At 57.1% G+C, this 19,163-nt stretch overlaps 3 protein-coding genes and 1 long non-coding RNA gene across 15 annotated transcripts; 2 read left to right on the top strand and 2 right to left on the bottom strand.

The window, feature by feature from the left end:
• Positions 1-291: 291 nt before the first annotated feature.
• Positions 292-1,239, bottom strand: MRPL43 (mitochondrial ribosomal protein L43). Its single transcript, XM_014837631.3, has 3 exons — positions 1,041-1,239; positions 843-949; positions 292-726 (listed from the first exon to the last, which is right to left on the bottom strand). Exons 1-3 carry the CDS (start codon positions 1,169-1,171, stop codon positions 518-520), a joined length of 447 nt encoding a protein of 148 aa, XP_014693117.1. The 5' UTR covers positions 1,172-1,239; the 3' UTR covers positions 292-517.
• Positions 1,240-1,273: 34 nt separating this feature from the next.
• Positions 1,274-6,524, top strand: TWNK (twinkle mtDNA helicase). 2 transcript variants are annotated; one of them, XM_070485035.1, is made up of 6 exons: positions 1,274-1,410; positions 3,075-3,201; positions 3,392-3,632; positions 3,784-3,891; positions 4,221-4,362; positions 5,318-6,524. In XM_070485035.1, the coding sequence occupies exons 3-6, from the start codon at positions 3,511-3,513 to the stop codon at positions 5,630-5,632; spliced, it is 687 nt and encodes a 228-aa protein (XP_070341136.1). In that variant the 5' UTR covers positions 1,274-1,410; positions 3,075-3,201; positions 3,392-3,510; the 3' UTR covers positions 5,633-6,524. The 2 variants fall into 2 exon arrangements, with proteins under 2 accessions (XP_070341136.1, XP_014693107.1); XM_014837621.3 differs by having other exon boundaries at positions 1,290-3,201.
• Positions 5,784-9,434, bottom strand: LOC139040228 (uncharacterized). The gene is made up of 2 exons (XR_011494381.1): positions 9,300-9,434; positions 5,784-6,091 (listed from the first exon to the last, which is right to left on the bottom strand). It is a non-coding gene; the product is annotated as an uncharacterized lncRNA (long non-coding RNA).
• LZTS2 (leucine zipper tumor suppressor 2) lies at positions 8,665-19,013 on the top strand. 11 transcript variants are annotated; one of them, XM_014837624.3, is made up of 5 exons: positions 8,665-9,046; positions 14,373-14,822; positions 15,455-16,117; positions 16,653-16,910; positions 17,676-19,013. In XM_014837624.3, exons 2-5 carry the CDS (start codon positions 14,415-14,417, stop codon positions 18,357-18,359), a joined length of 2,013 nt encoding a protein of 670 aa, XP_014693110.1. In that variant the 5' UTR covers positions 8,665-9,046; positions 14,373-14,414; the 3' UTR covers positions 18,360-19,013. The 11 variants fall into 11 exon arrangements, with proteins under 11 accessions (XP_014693110.1, XP_070341159.1, XP_070341188.1 ...); XM_070485058.1 differs by having other exon boundaries at positions 8,891-9,046; positions 15,455-16,102; XM_070485074.1 differs by lacking the exon at positions 8,665-9,046 and adding an exon at positions 9,569-9,704 and having other exon boundaries at positions 15,455-16,102.
• Positions 19,014-19,163: the final 150 nt, after the last annotated feature.

Here is a 19,163-nt window from a genome sequence, read left to right as displayed (position 1 = left end):
GCAAGTTTATTAACCTCAGTTTTCTAATCTGTACACAAACATTCACAGAGATATAAAGTGCCTAAGCCAATGCCAGGCTCACAGCAGCAAAGAAGGTGCTAGCACTCTCTAGCTCAGCAGTTGCAAAAACAGGACATCAACAATTCTTCAGAAACCAGCCTTGAAACCCCCCTCCCTGTGATTTGAGATCACTATTACCAATTTGGATTTCATAAATGAAGACCCTGAAAAATCCTTGAAGACTCTCAGGTTTCAGGGATGTCAAATGAGTAAGAATTAGGAGTCACAAACTCACTGTCCCTTGCAGTGGGCACTGAAAAGAAACAGGCAGCTCTTCATCTCAAGCAAAAGCTTTGGTGTCAATTCCCCTTTGATAGGCACCATCTGTCTGCTGGGCTTGGAATCCCCTGAAGCAAAAGAGTAAGAACCACCTCTACCAGGGTAAGAGTCCAAAGCCCAGGAGTGGAGTTGGTGGGGCACGTCTTCACTGCACTCGCACCTGAGCTGGGGCAGCATCCTAGACCTCTCGGGGGCGCAGCCCGCCCAACGTTGTCGGTTTGTTGGTGAAGGGGTGCCACTGACCCTGGATGCTAGGGCTGTCCGTGTGGAAGGGCTTGCGAATGCGGATCACCTCCAGGCCGGACTGGTCCGCCAGCTTCTGCACCAGCGTCGCGATCTCCTCGACTGACTTGCAGTGGATGCTCTCCTCACGCACCGCCCCGTTAACTGGCCGAAGGGAGGCGGGGGTAAGAGGGAGCGAGCCGGTGAGGTGTCAGACGAGAGGAAGGCGAGCGGGCCGAGCCCCCCGCGCCGCCCTGCAGCCCCCGCCCGGCCCCACTCACGGTATTCGGCCACTACTCTGGGCACACAGCACGGCCGCGGATTCACGTATATTACGACCCCCGGGTTTCGTCGGGCGAAGTCGGTCACCTGCCGTTCCACGAACTCCCTGAGGGACCCGAGGAGCGTGAGTACAGTGACCCCTGACCCGGGGCCACTTCTGTCCGGAGTCGCACCCCTGCGTCCTTCGCCCGGCTCACCTGGCGCCGCGGGACGAGGGCGCGTCGCGGCTGAGGGTAAAGCTGAGACGCTGCAGCTGCTGCACGTAGCGACCCAGGCCGTTGTGAAGGATACTGGTCAGGAAGCGGCTCGAAGTCCCGCGTGCCGTCATGGCCACAGCTCCCAAGCAGCGGAGCACACTCTCGAGGGATGGGGGCGGGACTAACCCAGAGGCTTCCGGTTCCGGGGACACTCGGGCCCGGTGGAGTTTTGCTTCCGAGGTCACGGAGAACGGGTCGTGCGTGTGACCCACGTTGCGCGCGAAAGCGCTGAGAGGAGAGTGGAGACGCGGGGCCAGGGTCGGGAGCAGCGGAGCTTCTTGTAGGAGAGCGGAGGGAGGACACGGGGCGGGTGAGAGCTGGGCGTTCCTTTGGACTCGGAAATTGGCGGGAGCCGCTTAATGGCCCTCTAGCCGTGCTTAGTCCATTCTGAGGGAAAGAGCGGCGAAGAGGGCGTCTAGTCGGGGGCCTAGAGCGGAGGGGCTCCCGAAAGGACGCAGGCGGCCGTAGAGATGAGGACGACGAGGAGGTTCCTTCGAGGGGCAGTAGTGGTGGAGAGATGATCGAGAGAAACCGTATCGGTGAGGGGCGGTGGAGAAGGTTGTAGAGGTGAGGCGGTGGTGAGGAGAAGTTGCAAGGACCATAGAGGTAGGCAGCCAGATACAGGAACATAGACGGGAAGAGGTCGTGTAGACGGGCATGGATGTGAAATAGCAATGTAGAGGGGCTGAAGAGGATTCAGAGATGTTTATGAGGGAGAAGTTTGAAGAGAGAAAAAAGCCACCTATAATGGGCTTGGCAGAGTACAATGTGGAGGATCCCTAAGGTCTGATCTAGTAAAGGCATCCGAACCAGGCATCTAAGGTATTTCATGTAGTGACTTCCTCCGTTTGATTAGGAATGTGGGTCCTCCTCCGAAGTGGGTACCCCCTCCGTATTCTACTGCCCTTGCGTGGGGAGTGGATGAGTCGGAGGGGCCTGCCCAGGAGCTTAGTCCCAGGCCCTCCTCGCAGACGGTACAGGAAAGAGGCTCTCCCAGCCTTGGACGTACCAGTGTTGCCTGTAACTACAACTGAAATCCGCCAGTATTTGCGGGCGCATGGGATCCCCTTCCAAGATGGCCACAGCTGTCTGCGGGCACCAAGCCCCTTTGTGGGGGCCTCACAGCTCAAGGACCAAACTAGTGCTACCACTTCCTTCAACCTCTTCATTGACAAGACCACAGGCCGCTTTCTCTGCATGACCAGCCTAGCAGAGGGGAGCTGGGAAGACTTCCAGGCCAGCGTGGAGGGGCGAGGGGATGGGGCCAGAGAGGGAGTCCTGCTTAGTGAGGCCCCAGAAGCTGAGGACAGTGAGGAAGTCCGGAGGATCTGGGACCGAGCAATACCTCTCTGGGAGCTGCCTGAGCCAGAGGAGGCCCACCTGGCTCGTGTGATGTTTGGCCTCACCAAAGTGACAGATGACACACTCAGGCATTTCAGTGTGCGGTATCTGCGGCCTGCTCGCAGCCTTGTCTTCCCTTGGTTCTCCCCTGGAAGTTTGCGATTACGAGGCCTGAAGCTACTAGGGGCTGAAGGCCAGGGGGATGGAGTACACTATGTGGAGACCACCATTCCCCGGCCTGGCGCCTACCACAATCTGTTTGGATTACCACTGATCACTCGTCGAGATGTTGAGGTGGTACTCACAAGTCGTGAGCTAGACAGCCTAGCCTTGAACCAATCCACAGGGCTGCCCACCCTTGCCCTACCCCGAGGAACAGCCTGCTTACCCCCTGCCTTGCTCCCTTACCTTGAACAGTTTCGACGTATTGTGCTCTGGCTAGGGGATGACCTTCGGTCCTGGGAAGCTGCCAAGTTGTTTGCCCGTAAACTGAACCCCAAGCGATGCTCCTTGGTGCGGCCTGGGGACCACCAGCCCCGTCCCCTGGAGGCTCTGAACAGAGGCTTAAATTTTTCTCGTATTCTGCGTACTGCCCTGCCCGCCTGGCACAAGTCTATCGTGTCTTTCCGGCAGCTTCGGGAGGAGGTGCTAGGAGAACTGTCAAATGTGGAGCAGGTAGCTGGCATCCGCTGGGGTCGCTTTCCAGACCTTAATCGTCTCTTGAAGGGACATCGGAAGGGCGAGCTGACGGTCTTCACAGGTGACCTTTTGGGAAATCACTGCTTGGGATAGGGGGCAGGGGATCAGATGATGAAAGCATGTGGGTTTGGGCTATGGTAAATGTTGAAGAGGAGGCTTCCCTTCCCGACTTTGAAGCCCTGCTCTGTGTCTTGGTTTCACGGGTAGGACTTTCCTCCCTCACCCTGGTCTGTATTCAACCTTCCCTGCAGGGCCAACAGGCAGTGGAAAGACAACGTTCATCAGTGAGTATGCCCTGGATTTGTGTACCCAGGGGGTGAACACGCTATGGGGTAGCTTTGAGATCAGCAACGTGAGACTAGCCCGGGTCATGCTGACACAGTTTGCTGTGGGGCGGCTAGAAGATCAACTGGACAAATACGATGAGTGGGCCGACCGCTTTGAGGACCTGCCTCTCTATTTCATGACTTTCCATGGGCAGCAGAGCATCAGGTGAGATTCCCAGGTCTGGGGTTTTCAAAGATTTGGAGGGCAGGAGAACAGACCCCCAGCAGAGTTTTCAGGATGCTGGTTTTTCTGCCTGGGGTGTTCTGGAGACCACTTATAGTTGACTGTTGAATTCATTCCCTTTTCTTCCTCCCAGGACTGTAATAGACACAATGCAACATGCAGTCTACGTCTATGACATTTGTCATGTGGTCATTGACAATCTGCAGTTCATGATGGGTCACGAGCAGCTGTCCACAGACAGGTGACATCCTTCTCTTGTCTAGCGGGAACCCACTTGAACACACATGTTTTCTCAGGCAGCTGGCCGCTAGGCACACACACTGTACTGTCTTATTTTTTTGACATGTGTGCAGGCACATACCATTCCATGTGTATTTTTATCTTTATAGAGGTGTGGGGTGTGGCAGTGGGAAGTATGGAGAAGGACCTAGGTGTGAGTCCTTGGGTAGAAGGACGTAGTGTGGGGTTGTGGTGGTTTGTAGGGAGATGTGAATGAATCAAGACTATGTGTATGTTCTTGTCCTTCTGTGTGTGTCTGATAACCTTTTTGCTTTGTTGGGGTGGGGACAGGATTGCAGCTCAAGACTACATCGTTGGGGCCTTTCGGAAGTTTGCAACAGACAATAGCTGCCATGTGACACTGGTCATTCATCCCCGGAAGGAGGATGATGATAAGGAACTACAGACAGCATCCATTTTTGGCTCAGCCAAAGTAAGTGGCCTTTAGAGGAGCCCAAGCTTTGGAGAAGAGAGGGGGTAGATGTGACCAGGGATAGCCCCTATTTAGCCTTAAATCATCTTGACTGTTCTTCTGGAAGAAGCAGGAGGCAGCTAGCTGCCTCTGGGGTCATGACATGAGGAATACATGGGCTAGGAATACAAAGGCTGATAATAGTTGGGCCTGTGCTCTCCTTGCCCTCCAGGAGCTCACATCCTCTAGTGGGGAAACAGTGAGACAGTGATTACAACTCAGTATGATAAGAGCTATGACAGGCACCACAGGTATTTGGGGAGCAAAGAGAAAAGACATCTGAGTCAGCCTGGGACATCCAGGGAGGCTTCCTACAGGAGGGGTCAACAAAGGTTTGGTTGAGTTTCGGCAGACAGTAGGTGTTAAATAAATAAATGGGAGGGCCTTCTCGACAGCAGGACCAGCCTTATCCTAGAGCTTCCAGTGGTACACTGAGTGCCTATTACATGCCAATTCTCGGCTGGGCACAAACTGTGTACAAACTGTGTGCCATGCTGAAATAAACATGGAGCCAGGGAAGAGAATAATACAGAGATGGAAGGATGATGGTGCCTTGTTTCAAGAATGGTCTCTCTGATGAAGTGTGACATTTAGACCAAGACCTGAATAAGAAGAAGCTGGGGTTGAGTAGGGTGGTCAGCTATAGAGGAGAAATGTTACAAGTAGAAGTAGTAGAAGTGTTACAAGTAGAAGTTCCAGATTTGTACAAAACCTGGAATAGCAGCACGGTTGTCAAGAAACTGAAAGAATCAAGTGGCCCAGCGTTATGGTCAGTAGTTCAAAGAGCTTTGGTGATGGGGGAAAGTATTTTTCCCTTTCCCAATTTATGCCACTCCTCCCTGCGTCCTCAACCTTGCTTTTTGCTTCTCTCATGTGTCTTCTCACTGCTTCTTCCTCCTCTTCCCCTGGTCCTCAGGCAAGCCAGGAAGCGGACAATGTTCTGATCCTGCAGGACAGGAAGCTGGTAACTGGGCCAGGGAAACGGTATCTGCAGGTGTCCAAGAACCGCTTTGATGGAGATATAGGTGTCTTCCCACTTGAGTTCAACAAGAGCTCTCTGACCTTCTCCATACCACCAAAGAGCAAGGCCCGGCTCAAGAAGATCAAGGACGACAATGAGCTAGTGGCTAAAAAGCCCTCTTCTGGCAAAAAGGGTGCTGTGCCTCAGAATTCTCAGACCAGCCAGGCCCCCATCTCCTCCCAGGCAGACCCCTCGAAGCCTTCAAGGTGAAGGCAGTGCAGAGCTAGACATGGAAATGAGCCTGACAGGACAGGCTGGGACTCTTTCTTGGCCCTCTGCTTGGGCTGCCTCTGTCCTGTGATCCTGAGCTAGGGCCCCTTCTCAGTCTGAGGGGCCTGGCGTAGTGCAGCGTTTCATAGGGAGAGAATTCAATTCAGCAGATATTTGAGAACCTGCTGTGTACCAGGCTTTGTTCTAGCTCCTGGGAGTACAGCATTGACAAGACAGATGAGGTCCCTGCTTCCACAGAACCTGCAGTCTCGTGGGGGAGACAAGAGAAGCAATGAACAAATAAACATAAAACATAATTTTACATAGTGAAAAGGCTATAAAGAAAATAAAATAGTAATGTGGTAGTGCTTACGGGGCTAGTTTAGGTCTGAAAAGGTATCTCTGAGCAGAGGATGTTGAGCTGGAGCCTAAAGAAGTAGGATTGAGCCATGTGAACATCTGGAGAAAGAGGGATCCAGGCAGAGGGAAAAGTAAATACAGAGGCCCTGGGGTGGGAATAAACAAGTTGAGTTCAAAGCAGTTGGGTCAGGCCCCCTGGACCTGGAGGGGAATAAGGGACTTCTTGCCAAAATTCCAGCCTAGGCTTCCAGAGCCAAAGGGTGACATGGTGGGTACCAAGCGCCTCTGCACCACACTCTGGGGCCTGCCATGAGGTGGTACTTGCTACCATTAGACCCTAGGTGCTTGGCCCTGTAATATCAGGGCCCCAAAGGTGGGAGCTTGGCCACAGAGCCATGGAAGGAAGCTGTGAGCCCAGAGTGCCTGCCACCTGGACACTGATTCCATGGTCTGCTGCCTCAGACCACTAGAGTAAATGCAGTCGTGACTTTTTGTAAAGTTTTTCTAGTTTTACTAAAAAATTTTTTCCATTGCCTTTGTTTCTGTGCTTTTTCTTATTTGTCCACCAGGTGTCTCCCCAGTCTATGACTGGATTTTCCTCTCACTTTGACCTGGGAGTGGATGGGTCCCCTCTCCCACTTCCAGTCTTTAAGCTGTGTACTCCCAAGGAAGCAGAGGCACGCATACACCCCCTTACACCTCTTCTTGGCCTAGAGAAGACAGGATGGTGCCTCTTTATCCTGGTCTTCCTTGAGGGTCTCCATGTGATCCCTGGCAGAGGGGCGGGTCACTGGACCACATGCCTAGGCCCTGCCTGACCAGCTGTCCCTCTTTGACATGAACCACTCACTGACCTCTCAAAGTGTGGACTCAGGCTCAGCATGTTCTCATCTGGCCTGTGTCTATTTCCCTCCTCGTACCCTCTCAGTTTTTCTCTGTTAGTGTGTGTCAGAACTCCTGGGGCTCTTGCAGAACCTAGGCCCTACTCTCCCCCCGAATCCTGATGCACACACAGACATTTCTGATCCTGGAGGTTTGAAGAGGTACAGGATTCCTCATTTTTAACAAGCTCTGAAGGAGATTGTAAAATAAATTATCGAGAGACCCCATCAGAAATGTTCCTAAATAACACTTTGCCGTCTTGCTTCCTCGGATACCCTGAAGTGCCAGTTTCCCTTCAGATTTGCCTACAAGAGCGGCAAGAATGCAAGATGTTCTGAGGCGACTGGGGAGAAACCTTTTGTAAGGAGGGGGTGGAGGGGTGCTTTCCTGTTCCCTAGGAAGAGGGCTGCCTTCTCAAGGTCTTTTTGTCAACCTAAGAGGGGGCTTCTGGGACCCCTTGCAAGGGCACAGGTCTTTGGTCTGCTGTGTGTGAGAACTGTGACTGTAGTTGTCTCCTGAAACAGAGCCCGGAGCAAAGCTCTTCTCTGTGGGGAAGAACCTGGGGGAGAGAGGGGATAGCTCCTCCAGGGCCTCCTTCTTGGGGGTCTCTCCCAGACCGGCTGGAGCCAGGCCTCCTAATCCCGCAGTAATCATTCCCAGCCGCTGGCTGGTCTAGGCCTCATCCGGGGTCTATAACAGTGTATGTCAGCCATGTCTTCCACATGCACACTACCAGATCAGTCATATCTGCAAGGACATGGGCTCCACATCCTGGTCTATGGAGAACGCCTGGTGTGTTCTCAGGAAATCCTTTAGGAGTTTCCTTTAGGGGACATTTGTGAGGTCTGTGTGTGAACTGGGGATAGAGGGATAGATACACACTTGCCTTGTTTGTTTTGCCCCACCCTCCTAGCAGACACCCCCACACAGCACAAACCAGAATGATGGCGGGGAGGGGAAGCTAATGCTCCCCCAGCCCCACCCCCTACACAAACACATTCCATTCCACACCTGTCTTAAACTCCTCACATCAAGATCAGTCCCAAGTATGTCAGGAGTCCCTGGAGCCTAGAAAGCAGTGAGGGATCCCTGGGTCCTGTGTAAGGTCCCTAGGAGCCACCATCCCTGTACCCAGTCAAAGTGGCTTGAGGCAAATTACCTGGGCTAGGACCAGTACTCTGCCTATGGCTACTACGAATCTCCCTGAGAGCTCAGGAAGGGCCTGGCCAAGCAGGGTCCAGCTGGATCTGCAGCCCTGTCTTCAGATTCAGTGTCAAACTGGGCTGTGCGGGGTCAGCTTTAGTCTTCCAGCAGCTTCTTTAGTTGGGTGGGTTTGAGAAGGGACTAAACTTGCTAGACTCCTGCTGCCCAAGTACCCAGGCTGCAAACATGGCCCAGGTACCTGCAGACATCACAGTCTGTGCCTGCCCACAGGCTGCCTTGGGTGCCATAGAGGGAGGGAGGGAGCCCTAGGTGCCTCCCTGCAATACAGGCCAACTTCCTGTTTGTGCCTGTGGGTGGAACTTTATGAGTCTAAAGGAAACCTGGCCACGCTCCTTGGGGGGCCAGAACTGGCAGGGTTGGTTACCTGGGCAGACACCTACTCCAGGGGAGGGGGAGCTGCTGGTTTTACCTGGGCAGCCCCAACCCGAGGGGGGTGTGTGTGTGTCTCTGGGGGGGTCTGTTTTGGTGAAACCCGAGCCTTCTTTGTCTGCTTCCCAGGGGTTTTCCCTGCGTCTAGCGAGTGGGCTTAGAATGGAACAGGTTTGGCTCTCTATAGTGCAGGGGAGGTGGTAGTAAAGCCCTATAGCTGGCTTGGTTAGGGCAGTCAGGTAGCGTAGCTCAGTCACGTGCTGTTCGCCCCTTCCCCAGGTCGAAAACCAAATCCGGTAAACTGTGAAGTCAGTGGCCACAGGGGCAGCCTCAGGCCACCATCGAGCTACTAGTGGGCTGGGTACTGGGTAGGCTGTTGAGGGGGTGCTGGGCAGACCACTCCCCTCCCTGGGTCGGGGGCGCGGCCTCAGCCGCCCCGCCCCGCCAGGCCCGGCCAGGCGGGCGCCCGGAGTCCGGAGCCCGGAGCGGGCTTGAGAGCCGGCGGATCTGCGGCGAGGAGGTGCCCGCGCTGGAGCAAGAGCCGGGCGGGAGCTGGAGCCGGGGCGCAGGTGGCGCTGGGTGAGTGGTGGGGCCGCGGAGGTGCAGGAACTCCCGCCTTTCGCACATCCCCGCTCCGGAGCGAACTTTCCCGGTCTGGGGAAACTGGGGGTTGGGGTGAGGAGGGGTGTCCTCACTCTGAGGAGCGCAGGCGAGGAGTCTGAACAGGGAACCGACACAGAAACTCGCACTGACGGGCCCACACAGGCATGCACGCAGCCCCACGCATGCACTTGGGACACACGAACACACGTGCACTTCAGAAAGAACGAACCCAGTGGGTTATCCTTGCAGTTCCTGGAGCAGCACCACTGGCCCGCACGGACCCCCAGCAGACGGGGCGCTCTACTGTCCAGCGTACTTGACAGGGTGGGAGAAAAGGGCCGCCCCAGTGACCGCTGACGGGGGCGGGCCGGGTGGGACATCTCCGGAGGTTCCTGCTTCCCAGCTGCCCTCAGGTGAAGACTAAGACGTAAACAAGCGCCGAGCACGTGATCCACTGGCAGACCAGTGGGCTGTGCCCACCCCACCCCCCGCAGTCCAGGGAGACTTTGGAAGGTTTCGTGCCGGGCTGTATTCCATTCTCCGCCTCGAGAGGTGATAAACCCTCCCCCAGAAATGGGAGCACAACGCCCCCTGGAGTTGGGTAGCGCAGAGGACGGAAGATTGTCGTGCTAGGGTGGGTTTACCTGTGCTCCTCGCCTTCCTTCTCCCCAACACATTCATGGTGCCTTCATCGCTGAAGGTATCGGAGGGGGGGCGGGCACTATTCTTGATGGCAGTGTACAGCAGCCCCCGCCCCATACCTCCAGCCAGGGGAGTCGCTACCTGAGCGTCTAGGGGTCCCCTTCCTACTAGCACTTTTTCTTGCAGAACTGGGAGCTCCTCCCCCCCCAATGTAGGAGCAGAAGGCCCACTCGTGCAAGAGGGGGAGTCCCCCTTCCCCAGAGAATGCATGAGCGTAAACATCCCCTCTACACCAGAGTGGGCCCATCTCCCTCCGGTAGAAGGGAGGATGAACCCCTCCTCCCCCCAGGGAATGAGGGAGTGGGCAGCAGTCCTGGGCCTCCCTCCCCGCCCCACCCCCAACCCCTACACACACGCTGAGTCCAGCTGCTGCCTGAGCTTCTGGGCAGGCTGCCAGAAAGGGGAGGAGGCTGCTGGTGCCCCAAGAGGCTGGGATCAGGGCAAGGCCAGAGGAGGGGTCTCTACTTGGGAGAGGGGCTCCTTCTATCCTGGTGAGGCTGAGGGTCTGGGGTGAGCCTGAGGGTGGCTGGGTTATGTTTCCCTTTCCAGGGAAAAAGAAAGAAAAACAGCCCTTTCCATAGAGCTAAAAATAGAGCTGAGAGCCAGCCAGGGCTGTGGCCTGGAAGGGGGGGATGCTCCTTCCTGGGGCAGAGGAGCTCTGGCAGGCCTTGGTCCTGGGCTAGGTGGGAGCAGGAGGCTGTCCTTGCCCAGGGGTGCAGGCATCGGCTGACCTGACTGGGTCACAGAAACCCCTACGGGAAAGTCCGTGTGGTAGAATGTTTGTGAAATATGTGTATGTGTAAGAAGTTGTCTGTGTGACTGTGAATAAGATTGTCAATGTGTGAAAGATGCTTAGAAGCCTAAGTATATTTAAGATTGTGACTGAGTGGGAAGGACTACGAGTTGTTGTGAAAGCCTGAGCACAACAAGGTCTGTGACACCAAGCATGTCTCTGTGTGTGAGTTGGCCTAGAAGACTATGGAAAGAAGGAACATGGAACCAGGTGATGAATGAGCCCATGTGATTGTGGCTGTGTGAGCCTGAATGTGGGAAAGGTCGTGTGGGTGTTAAGAAGCTTGTGTTGTTTGCGAGGGGGTGAGGATATGTGTGACCCTGGGAAGACAGTGGAATGTTGTCTTCTGTGAGGCTGCTGTAGGTTTGGACTGTAGGTTTGGACCTGCTCACTCCAGGGAGTGATGGGGGCTAGGGGCTGCCTCTCTCCGAGCAATGACCTTTCTCTTAGCAAATGACTCTGGAGGAAGGTTGAGGAGCACAGAGCCACGCCTAGGGCTGGTCTGGTCTCGCGGGGTAGAGGGTACAGTGCTGAGGAGTCGGATAGGGGTCCCTAAGATGGGGGGGGGTGACTGGGTGTGCTCTCCGGATGGGCCGCCAGGGGGCGCCGCCTCGGCAAATGAAGTGTGCCGCCTCCAACCCGCGCGGGGTGGGGCAGGCACGGCCCGAGCCTCGGCCCCGACCTGTGCTGGCGCGCAGGGCCCGGGCAGCGGGGAGAGTCGGGGGCAGCTGACCCTCGGCCTCCCCCGGTGGACTCCGAAGCCGGAGAGTGTGTCTTGGGGGAGGCTTCGACTAGAGGAGCGGAGGGGGAAGGGCGGTCGCCGCGGCGCCTGGCGCTTTGTGCTCAAACAATGACCAGCTGCCGCTGGCCCCGGGGCCCGGGTAGGGGTAGAGGGTGACCCGCCGCTGCCAATTCCTGAGCCGACCGAGCCCCCAGACACACGACCACCGGGCCTCGGAGGGAGGGATCCTGAGCCCAGCTGTGCAGCCCCTGCGTGCGCCCCGCAGGACACGCGTGACGCGGGGTGCCTGCGCGAGTCCGCGCCCCGGGGGCGGGGACGCCCCTCGGACCCCTCCCCCGCGCTGCACCGCCCTCTGGGCCCGGCGGGGGTTGGCCCGGGTTGGGGGCGCCGCGGAGGCGGGGCCGGGGCGGCCGGGCGGCTCCGAGTGGCCGCGCGCGGGCTGGAGCCGGGCGGCGCGCCTGTGGAGGGAGCGCTGGGGCGGCCCGGGGCTGAGCATGGAGCAGCGCGGCGGAGGTGAGGGGGCGCCGGGGCTGGGAGGCGACCTGGGGCGCCCCCCACTTCTGCGCGGCGGGGTGCATGGGGAGGCGGCATTCCACGGCTTCCCCCACTGGAAGCGGGGACGAGGGTGGACTCTGGAGGGTGGGTTGGGGCCCCCGGCTTCCTGTCGCGGAAGGGGAACTCGTGACCCCAGACTCGATCCCGCTTGACTGGTCCTTGGAGTTTAGTGAGGGGGAGACTTTCCCCAACTCTTCAGCCCCCGAAGCAGGTCTGCGCGAGCTTGGCCCTGGCCAGACCTGTCTCGGGCCCTGGCTGAACCCAGCCCTCAGCTCCCCCAACCCCCTCAGGGGGGATGTGTGCGCTGTGCCCGAAGGATTGCTCAAGGAGCGCTGGGGAGAGCGAGGGGTTCCCTTCCCAAAGCCACAAACGCATTTCTCAAAATGGAGCCTCCACTTGCCCCTCCTTCTCTCTCGGGCTCCAAGAGCGGGAGCCAGGCTGGCCAGGCCTAGCTTTCCAGACGCCTGGCTTTGGCTCCCTGGGTGTCTAGCTCTCGGGGCCCAGCTTTATATCTCTTCTGGGTTTAGGGGCCCCTGGCTGACTGAGTCCGCCTGTCTCCTTGTCTGTCTGACCCTGGGGCCTCTCTGAGTCTTTGTCTCTTGTCTTTTGGTCCCCTGTCTCTCTGAGTCTGTCTGTCTCCTCCTCTTGTTTTCACTTTCTCTGTGCTCACTGAAGTGGGGAAGTGCAGACAGAGGTGCCAACCCCCATTGCCCCCTAAGAAGCCCCTTCCCCACTGTTTTCTTCATGCCCTGGAGTGGCCTGCAAGAAGGCAGAGGAGGGGGTGTTCCATCCACTTCCCTCAGGGCTGGCACTTGTGGGGTGAACTCAGCCCCTGCCAGAGAGGAGCCTCTGATTGCTCGTGGGTACTGCTAACCCCCACCCCCAGCTCCCAGCTCCTCCTGCCTCGGTCTGGACATCTTCCTGGTTCTCAGGGTCTTTTGACTTGAGTGGGGAGGGAGATGGACTCAGTGGAATACAAGCAAGAAAGAAGGCAAGCAGATCAGGCAAAGGATGTCTCTCCTCCCCCACCTCCAGTGAGTGACAGAAACCAGTTGGCCCTGCATGCCACCCAGAACCCACTCTCACCTGTGCTCCTATTCACACACACTCCTCTGTACACACTTGTGCACACTCACTTTCCTATTCACACAGTCACATAAGATACATGTGAGTTTACACATTAAACTCTTGTGTATATGAATGGACATCTGTCCAAACATGTTCTTTCATACAATCACACTCATACAGCACAAATTCACTTACTATATATGCATTTATAACTTCCACATACTTTCTAAAAGTGATCCGTTATACACACATACTCTTGTAAGCTACGCACATATGAATTCACACATTTACTCATGTAGATGAATGTACTGATAGATCTAGCCAACATATTTATATACTCACACATTCATGATGTTTTCGTATACACACACAGTTCACATTTTCACGCTCCTGTGCACACAGTCTCACACACACAAACAAGTACATGCACACACTCCTGCTCCTACGCAATTCTCTGTCCACTTCTTGGCCCCCGCTCTGCGTGATGACTTCAGCAGATGCCTGAGCCCTGGTCTTCGGCCTCAGGACTGGGGAGGGAGTTCCGGGTGGAGGCTGGCTGTCCCCTTCCAGGAAGGAGCAGGCCTGGGAGGCGGAGCCCTCTTCCCTGAGCTCCAGGGAAGTGAGATCTTGGAGCAGCTGCCAGAGGTGATGGTGGGGCTTCTGTCCTCATCCCCTCGGGGTGACTCTGGAGAACATCTAAAGCTGGAAGTTGTCATAGAGGTTGGCACTGGGCCTGTGTAGGTTCCTTTAGGCCCAACCGATTGGGTGTGGTGAGGCTAGCCGTTGTCATGGAAATAAGCATATGTCTGCATCCACCTCTGGCCGGCAGGAGACCCCAGAGGGCACCTGTGGGCTCCCTAAGAGCTCTGGGTTTCTTGTTTGGCCGGCTCCACCCTTGCCGCCTCTCTGTCTGGGAGAAACTGAGGCCCAGCTGGGGGAGGCTGGGCACTGCCTGGCCTTGGCTCTTTGTTCCCTAATTACCATCTGAGTTGCTGGCTGCGTCCCTGAGGTTGCCGCTGCCCAAACTGCCCTCTAATGAGGCCACCTGTCCCAGGGGACCAAGGACCTGTGTGGGAGCTGGTACAGAGGGCTCCCTCCCTAACTGGAGTCCTAGCCTCTGTGGGGGATGCAGGTCTGGACTGGGGCCTGGGCCTCTGCTGCCAAGGGCCCTGCATAACTACCAGGCCTCCCATCCCCTTGCCATCCCTGCCCGGAGACTCAGTCCTCAGCCCTGTTCAGACCAGAGTTAGCAGTGGTCTTGGCCCAGGGAGAACTGAGGTTTGTGCCAGTGCTTGGAGAGGGAGCCTTGGGGGCATGAGGGCTTGTTACCGATATCAGGGGGCTGTTTGACCTGGGACAAGGGGTCAGGAGAGGGACTCAGGGTCTTGAATAGGGAGTGAGCTCAAGGTGGAAGGACTCTGACACCACTGCCCTGCTCACAGGTTCCCCTGGAGGCCCTTGGCCAGGCCTGAGCCTCTGCCACCATGGCCATTGTGCAGACTCTGCCACTGCCACTGGAGCCTGCTCCTGAGGCTGCCACGGCCCCACAAGCTCAAGCCATGGGCAGCGTGAGCAGCCTCATCTCAGGCCGGCCCTGCCCTGGAGGGCCGGCTCCTCCCCGCCACCATGGCCCCCCTGGGCCCACCTTCTTCCGCCAGCAGGATGGGCTGCTGCGGGGTGGCTACGAGGCACAGGAGCCACTGTGCCCAGCTGTGCCCCCCAGGAAGGCTGTCCCTGGCACCAGCTTTACCTACATCAACGAGGACTTCCGGACAGAGTCACCCCCCAGCCCAAGCAGTGACATTGAGGATGCCCGAGAGCAGCGGGCACGCAATGCCCATCTCCGTGGACCCCCACCGAAGCTCATCCCTGTCTCCGGGAAGCTGGAGAAGGTGAGGACCAGCGCTTCCTTTGGGGCCTGGGAGGAATCAGGAGCCCCCTGGAGAAGCTGGAATTTGGAGGCCAATTTAGAGGAAAACATGTGGGCCCCAGAATCATCAGACCTGGGTTCTAATCCCAGCTCTGCCTCGTTCTGGCTGTACGGCCTCAGTAAAGTCACTTAACCTGTCTGAGCCAAAGTTTCTGTATGTGTGAAATGGAGGTAATAGGTCAGATCTCATAGGATTGCTGTGAGAATTAAATCAAATAATGTATGTAAGTGTTTAGCCTAGTGCCTGGCCCATAATATGTACTCAATAAATGTTAGCTGCTTAAGTTACTGTTACGGTACAACCATGGTGTGTTTGACCTTGAGCGAGGCCTTTAACTTTGCTGAGCCTCCAGTTGCTCACCTGTAGTATGGGGATAGTGATAACGTTTTGCTGGTTTGGCTGCTGTAATCATTAGAGATGAAACTTTTAAATTGCTTGACGCAAGGCTGATGCTTAGGAGGCCCTCAGCCAGTGGTAGCAATTGTTATTAATATTTGGGGATTAGGGACCCTGCATGGGAGGGCAGGGAATGTGATAAGGACTTTGAAAGGTTGGGCAGCTCATCCCCAGTGTCACATGGCACCTCATTTCAGAACATGGAGAAAATCCTGATTCGCCCAACAGCCTTCAAGCCAGTACTGCCCAAGCCTCGAGGGGCACCGTCCCTACCTAGCTTCCTGGGTCCTCGGGCCGCCGGACTGTGTGGGAGCCAGGGAAGCCTAACACAGCTGTTTGGGGGCCCTGCCTCCTCTTCCTCTTCCTCCTCCTCCTCGGCTGCCGACAAACCCCTGGCACTGAGTGGCTGGGCCAGTGGCTGCCCATCGGGGACGCTGTCTGACTCTGGCCGAAACTCATTGTCCAGCCTGCCCACTTACAGCACCGGGGGTGCTGAGCCGGCCACCAACTCCCCAGGCAGCCACCTGCCCTCCCACGGCCCTGGGCGGGGGGCACTGCCTGGGCCAGCCCGAGGGGCCCCTACTGGGCCCTCCCACTCGGACAGTGGCCGCTCTTCCTCTAGCAAGAGCACAGGCTCCCTGGGGGGCCGTGTGGCTGGGGGGCTCTTGGGCAGCGGTCCCCGGGGCTCCCCTGACAGTAGCTCCTGTGGGGAGCGCTCCCCACCCCCACCGCCGCCCCCACCACCCCCTTCGGACGAGGCCCTGCTGCACTGTGTCCTGGAAGGAAAGCTCCGTGACCGTGAGGCAGAGCTGCAGCAGCTGCGGGACAGTCTGGACGAGAGTGAGGTGACCGTGTGTCAGGTGTGATCAGCGGCAGTAGTGGGGGTGGCCTTGCAGGACATCCGGAGGCACTGGGGGTCCAAGGAGCATTTCTGTGTGTGCTGGGGGGCAGGGGTTGGGCAGTGGCTGTTGTGGCCCCATCCCCACCCCAACTGTCTGGCTTAACCTGTAGAGGGGTGAGGATTCAAACCCAGCCCCGGACTGGAGCAAGTTACATAATTGTACTGAGCCTCAGTTTCCTCATCTATAAATGGGGATGTTTCTGGCCTCATAGAGATTACAAGGATTAAGTAAAGCGAAGAGTGTAAAGTGCCTAGAATATGCCTGGGACCTAGGAAGTGCTACCTCAGTGCTTGCTATTACTGTTGTTGTTTCTGTTACCATAAAAGTAGCAGTTATTATTGTTATCATAATTATTATCATTGTTAATGGAACCTGCCCTCCCTGAGCCCAGGCCACTGGGCAACCAGAGCATTCGGTGCTTAGGGTGTTGGGGTGGCCGGGGCTCAAGGTTTGGAGGAGCTGCCAGGACCCAGGTCTGCCTTCTTGCCCACAGGGCTACGAGGACCGGCAGCGGCACTGCCAGAGAGAGCGCGAGGCCCTGCGTGAGGACGGTGCGGCCCAGGCACAGCGAGCACAGCGGGCCCAGCAGCTGCTGCAGCTGCAGGTGTTCCAGCTGCAGCAGGAGAAGCGGCAGATGCAGGATGACTTTGCGCAGCTGCTGCAGGAACGAGAGCAGCTGGAGCGGCGCTGTGCCACCTTTGAGCGGGAGCAGCGGGAGCTCGGGCCACGGCTGGAGGAGACCAAGTGGGAGGTGGGCCAGACCCAGAGGGGCAGGGAGTGGGGCCCTATGGAACAAGCCTTGGAAAGGGGGGCCCAGCCACACACCCTCTGCCTGCCACCTCCAGAGGGCCTCCCCTTCCTCACCTCTGTGAGATGAGGACCCCTCTCCGATTTCCCTCTCTGGGGGGCGGTTTCCTTGGGCCTCCATGTTAGGTCTCCTCATTGGTCTGGTCTAGTGCCCACGTAGCCAGTAGCATTCCCATCCACTGCCTTCTAGCCAATAATAAGAGTAAGAATGTAGTGCTTGCTATGCGCCAGGCACTGTTCTAAGCATATTACATAGAGTGTATCATTTAATCCTCATAACAGCCCTATGAGATGGGTACTGTTAACATCCCCGTTTTAGAGATGAGGAAACTGAGGCCCAGAACTCCTGGAGCCCCACATCACACCTACTCAGTGGCAGAGCTGAGCCTTGAACCCAGGCATTCTGGCTCTGATGTCTGTGCTTTTAACCAACACACTGTAATGCCTCTCAACTGGGCACTGCCCTCAATTGCTCCCACTCCCACAAAACCTGCCACCCCCTAGTCTCCAGGGCTCTGCCGTGCTTCATGGTGGTTTTAAGACACCCAGTATGACTTTGGATATGTCACTAGGCTCGCCTCAGTGTCTTCATCTGTAAAATGGGTATAATGATCAAACCTCCTCTCCCCAAATGCCCAGCATGATGTCAGGACCTCACCCTCTGTGAGAACTCTTCTCACCATCCTTCCCGGCTCCCTCCCACCCTCAGGTGTGCCAGAAGTCAGGCGAGATCTCCCTGCTGAAGCAGCAACTGAAGGAGTCTCAGGCAGAGCTGGTGCAGAAGGGCAGTGAGCTGGTGGCCCTGCGGGTGGCGCTGCGGGAGGCCCGGGCGGCACTGCGGGTCAGTGAGGGCCGGGCACGGGGCCTCCAGGAGGCAGCCCGAGCTCGGGAGCTGGAGCTGGAGGCCTGTTCCCAGGAGCTACAACGGCACCACCAGGAGGCTGAGCGGCTACGGGAGAAAGCTGGGCAGTTGGACACCGAGGCGGCCGGCCTCCGGGAACCCCCTGTGCCACCTGCCATGGCTGACCCATTCCTCCTGGCAGAGAGCGATGAGGCCAAGGCGCAGAGGGCAGCAGCCGGGGTGGGGGGCAGCCTGCGGGCCCAGGTGGAACGGCTGCGGGCAGAGCTACAGCGGGAGCGGCGGCGGGGCGAGGAGCAGCGGGACAGCTTCGAGGGGGAGCGGCTGGCCTGGCAGGCAGAGAAGGAGCAGGTGATCCGCTACCAGAAGCAGCTGCAGCACAACTATATCCAGATGTACCGGCGTAACCGGCAGCTGGAGCAGGAGCTGCAGCAGCTCAGCCTGGAGCTGGAGGCCCGGGAGCTCGCTGACCTGGGGCTGGCCGAGCCAGCCCCCTGCATCTGCCTGGAAGAGATCACCGCCACCGAAATCTAGGGCCCTTGGCATCCCAGCTCTGCCAGGAGCTCTGCTGAGGGGGGCAGTCGCCTCAGGTGCACTGAGGGCCCCAGAGCCACTTGTCCCCTGGGATTCAGGCCTCAGGGCCTCTGCCAGGAACTCAGGGTTGCCCTATGACTTGGATGAGCAACATCAGACTCCTTGAAGGTCCCTGTGTTCACCGTCACGCAGAGTCATAACTCACTCAACCCATTTCACTCCCCAACTGCTGCCAGTGCCACTCTGCTAACCCATGCACCCCAGACACTCGCCAGCCCTCCCAGCCAGGGGGGTACAAAGAGAAAGGGGCTCCCTCATCTCCACATTCTCCCCCACCCCAAAGCCAGAGAGAGCCAGACAGCGCCAGCTGCTCCAGATGTGCCTGCCCCCACCCTCCCCATGTTGAGGGCCAGGGCTGTGACTGAGGTCTGATCCCCAGGTTCCAGCTCTGCAGCCTCTCTCCTGGGGTGAGGGGGCTGTAGTCAGACCAAAGGAAGAACTCAGAAATGTTTTGTTTATTTGTGTTTGTGACCAAGTGGCCCCTCCCCACACCCAGATTTATGGCCTCGTTTTCACTTGTATATTTTTCACACTGTAAATTTCTTGTACAAACCCAAAGAAAAAATTAAAAAAAAATTTGTTTTTAAAAAAGGATTGAGTGTGCTGGATTAAGATTACAGGAACTTGTTAGACCCCCACTCCCTCTTTATTTGCTATTTCCCTACCCCTCATAGAGGTCTTAGGGGGAGAAAGGGTGATGGGGGAAGGATAAATCCAGTAGAAAGTCAGGTCCTAGTAGACCAC

This window comes from Equus asinus, chromosome 2, assembly GCF_041296235.1.
Source record: "Equus asinus isolate D_3611 breed Donkey chromosome 2, EquAss-T2T_v2, whole genome shotgun sequence".
Lineage (NCBI taxonomy): Eukaryota > Metazoa > Chordata > Mammalia > Perissodactyla > Equidae > Equus > Equus asinus.
This window is presented reverse-complemented; position numbering and strand designations above follow the sequence as displayed.

What these genes read in the sequence shown, in the direction of transcription:
- MRPL43 (XM_014837631.3), bottom strand. Translation starts at nt 1,171, where the DNA reads ATGACGGCACGCGGGACTTCGAGCCGCTTCCTGACCAGTATCCTTCAC. An exon ending in CCCTCGTCCCGCGGCGCCAG is followed by an intron (nt 950 to 1,040) that starts GTGAGCCGGGCG and finishes CGGGTCCCTCAG; the next exon opens with GGAGTTCGTGGAACGGCAGG. An exon ending in CAGAGTAGTGGCCGAATACC is followed by an intron (nt 727 to 842) that starts GTGAGTGGGGCC and finishes CCCTTCGGCCAG; the next exon opens with TTAACGGGGCGGTGCGTGAG.
- LZTS2 (XM_014837624.3), top strand. Translation starts at nt 14,415, where the DNA reads ATGGCCATTGTGCAGACTCTGCCACTGCCACTGGAGCCTGCTCCTGAG. An exon ending in TCTCCGGGAAGCTGGAGAAG is followed by an intron (nt 14,823 to 15,454) that starts GTGAGGACCAGC and finishes ACCTCATTTCAG; the next exon opens with AACATGGAGAAAATCCTGAT. An exon ending in TGGAGGAGACCAAGTGGGAG is followed by an intron (nt 16,911 to 17,675) that starts GTGGGCCAGACC and finishes TCCCACCCTCAG; the next exon opens with GTGTGCCAGAAGTCAGGCGA.
- TWNK (XM_014837621.3), top strand. Translation starts at nt 1,959, where the DNA reads ATGTGGGTCCTCCTCCGAAGTGGGTACCCCCTCCGTATTCTACTGCCC. An exon ending in CATGGGCAGCAGAGCATCAG is followed by an intron (nt 3,633 to 3,783) that starts GTGAGATTCCCA and finishes TCTTCCTCCCAG; the next exon opens with GACTGTAATAGACACAATGC. An exon ending in GAGCAGCTGTCCACAGACAG is followed by an intron (nt 3,892 to 4,220) that starts GTGACATCCTTC and finishes GGGTGGGGACAG; the next exon opens with GATTGCAGCTCAAGACTACA.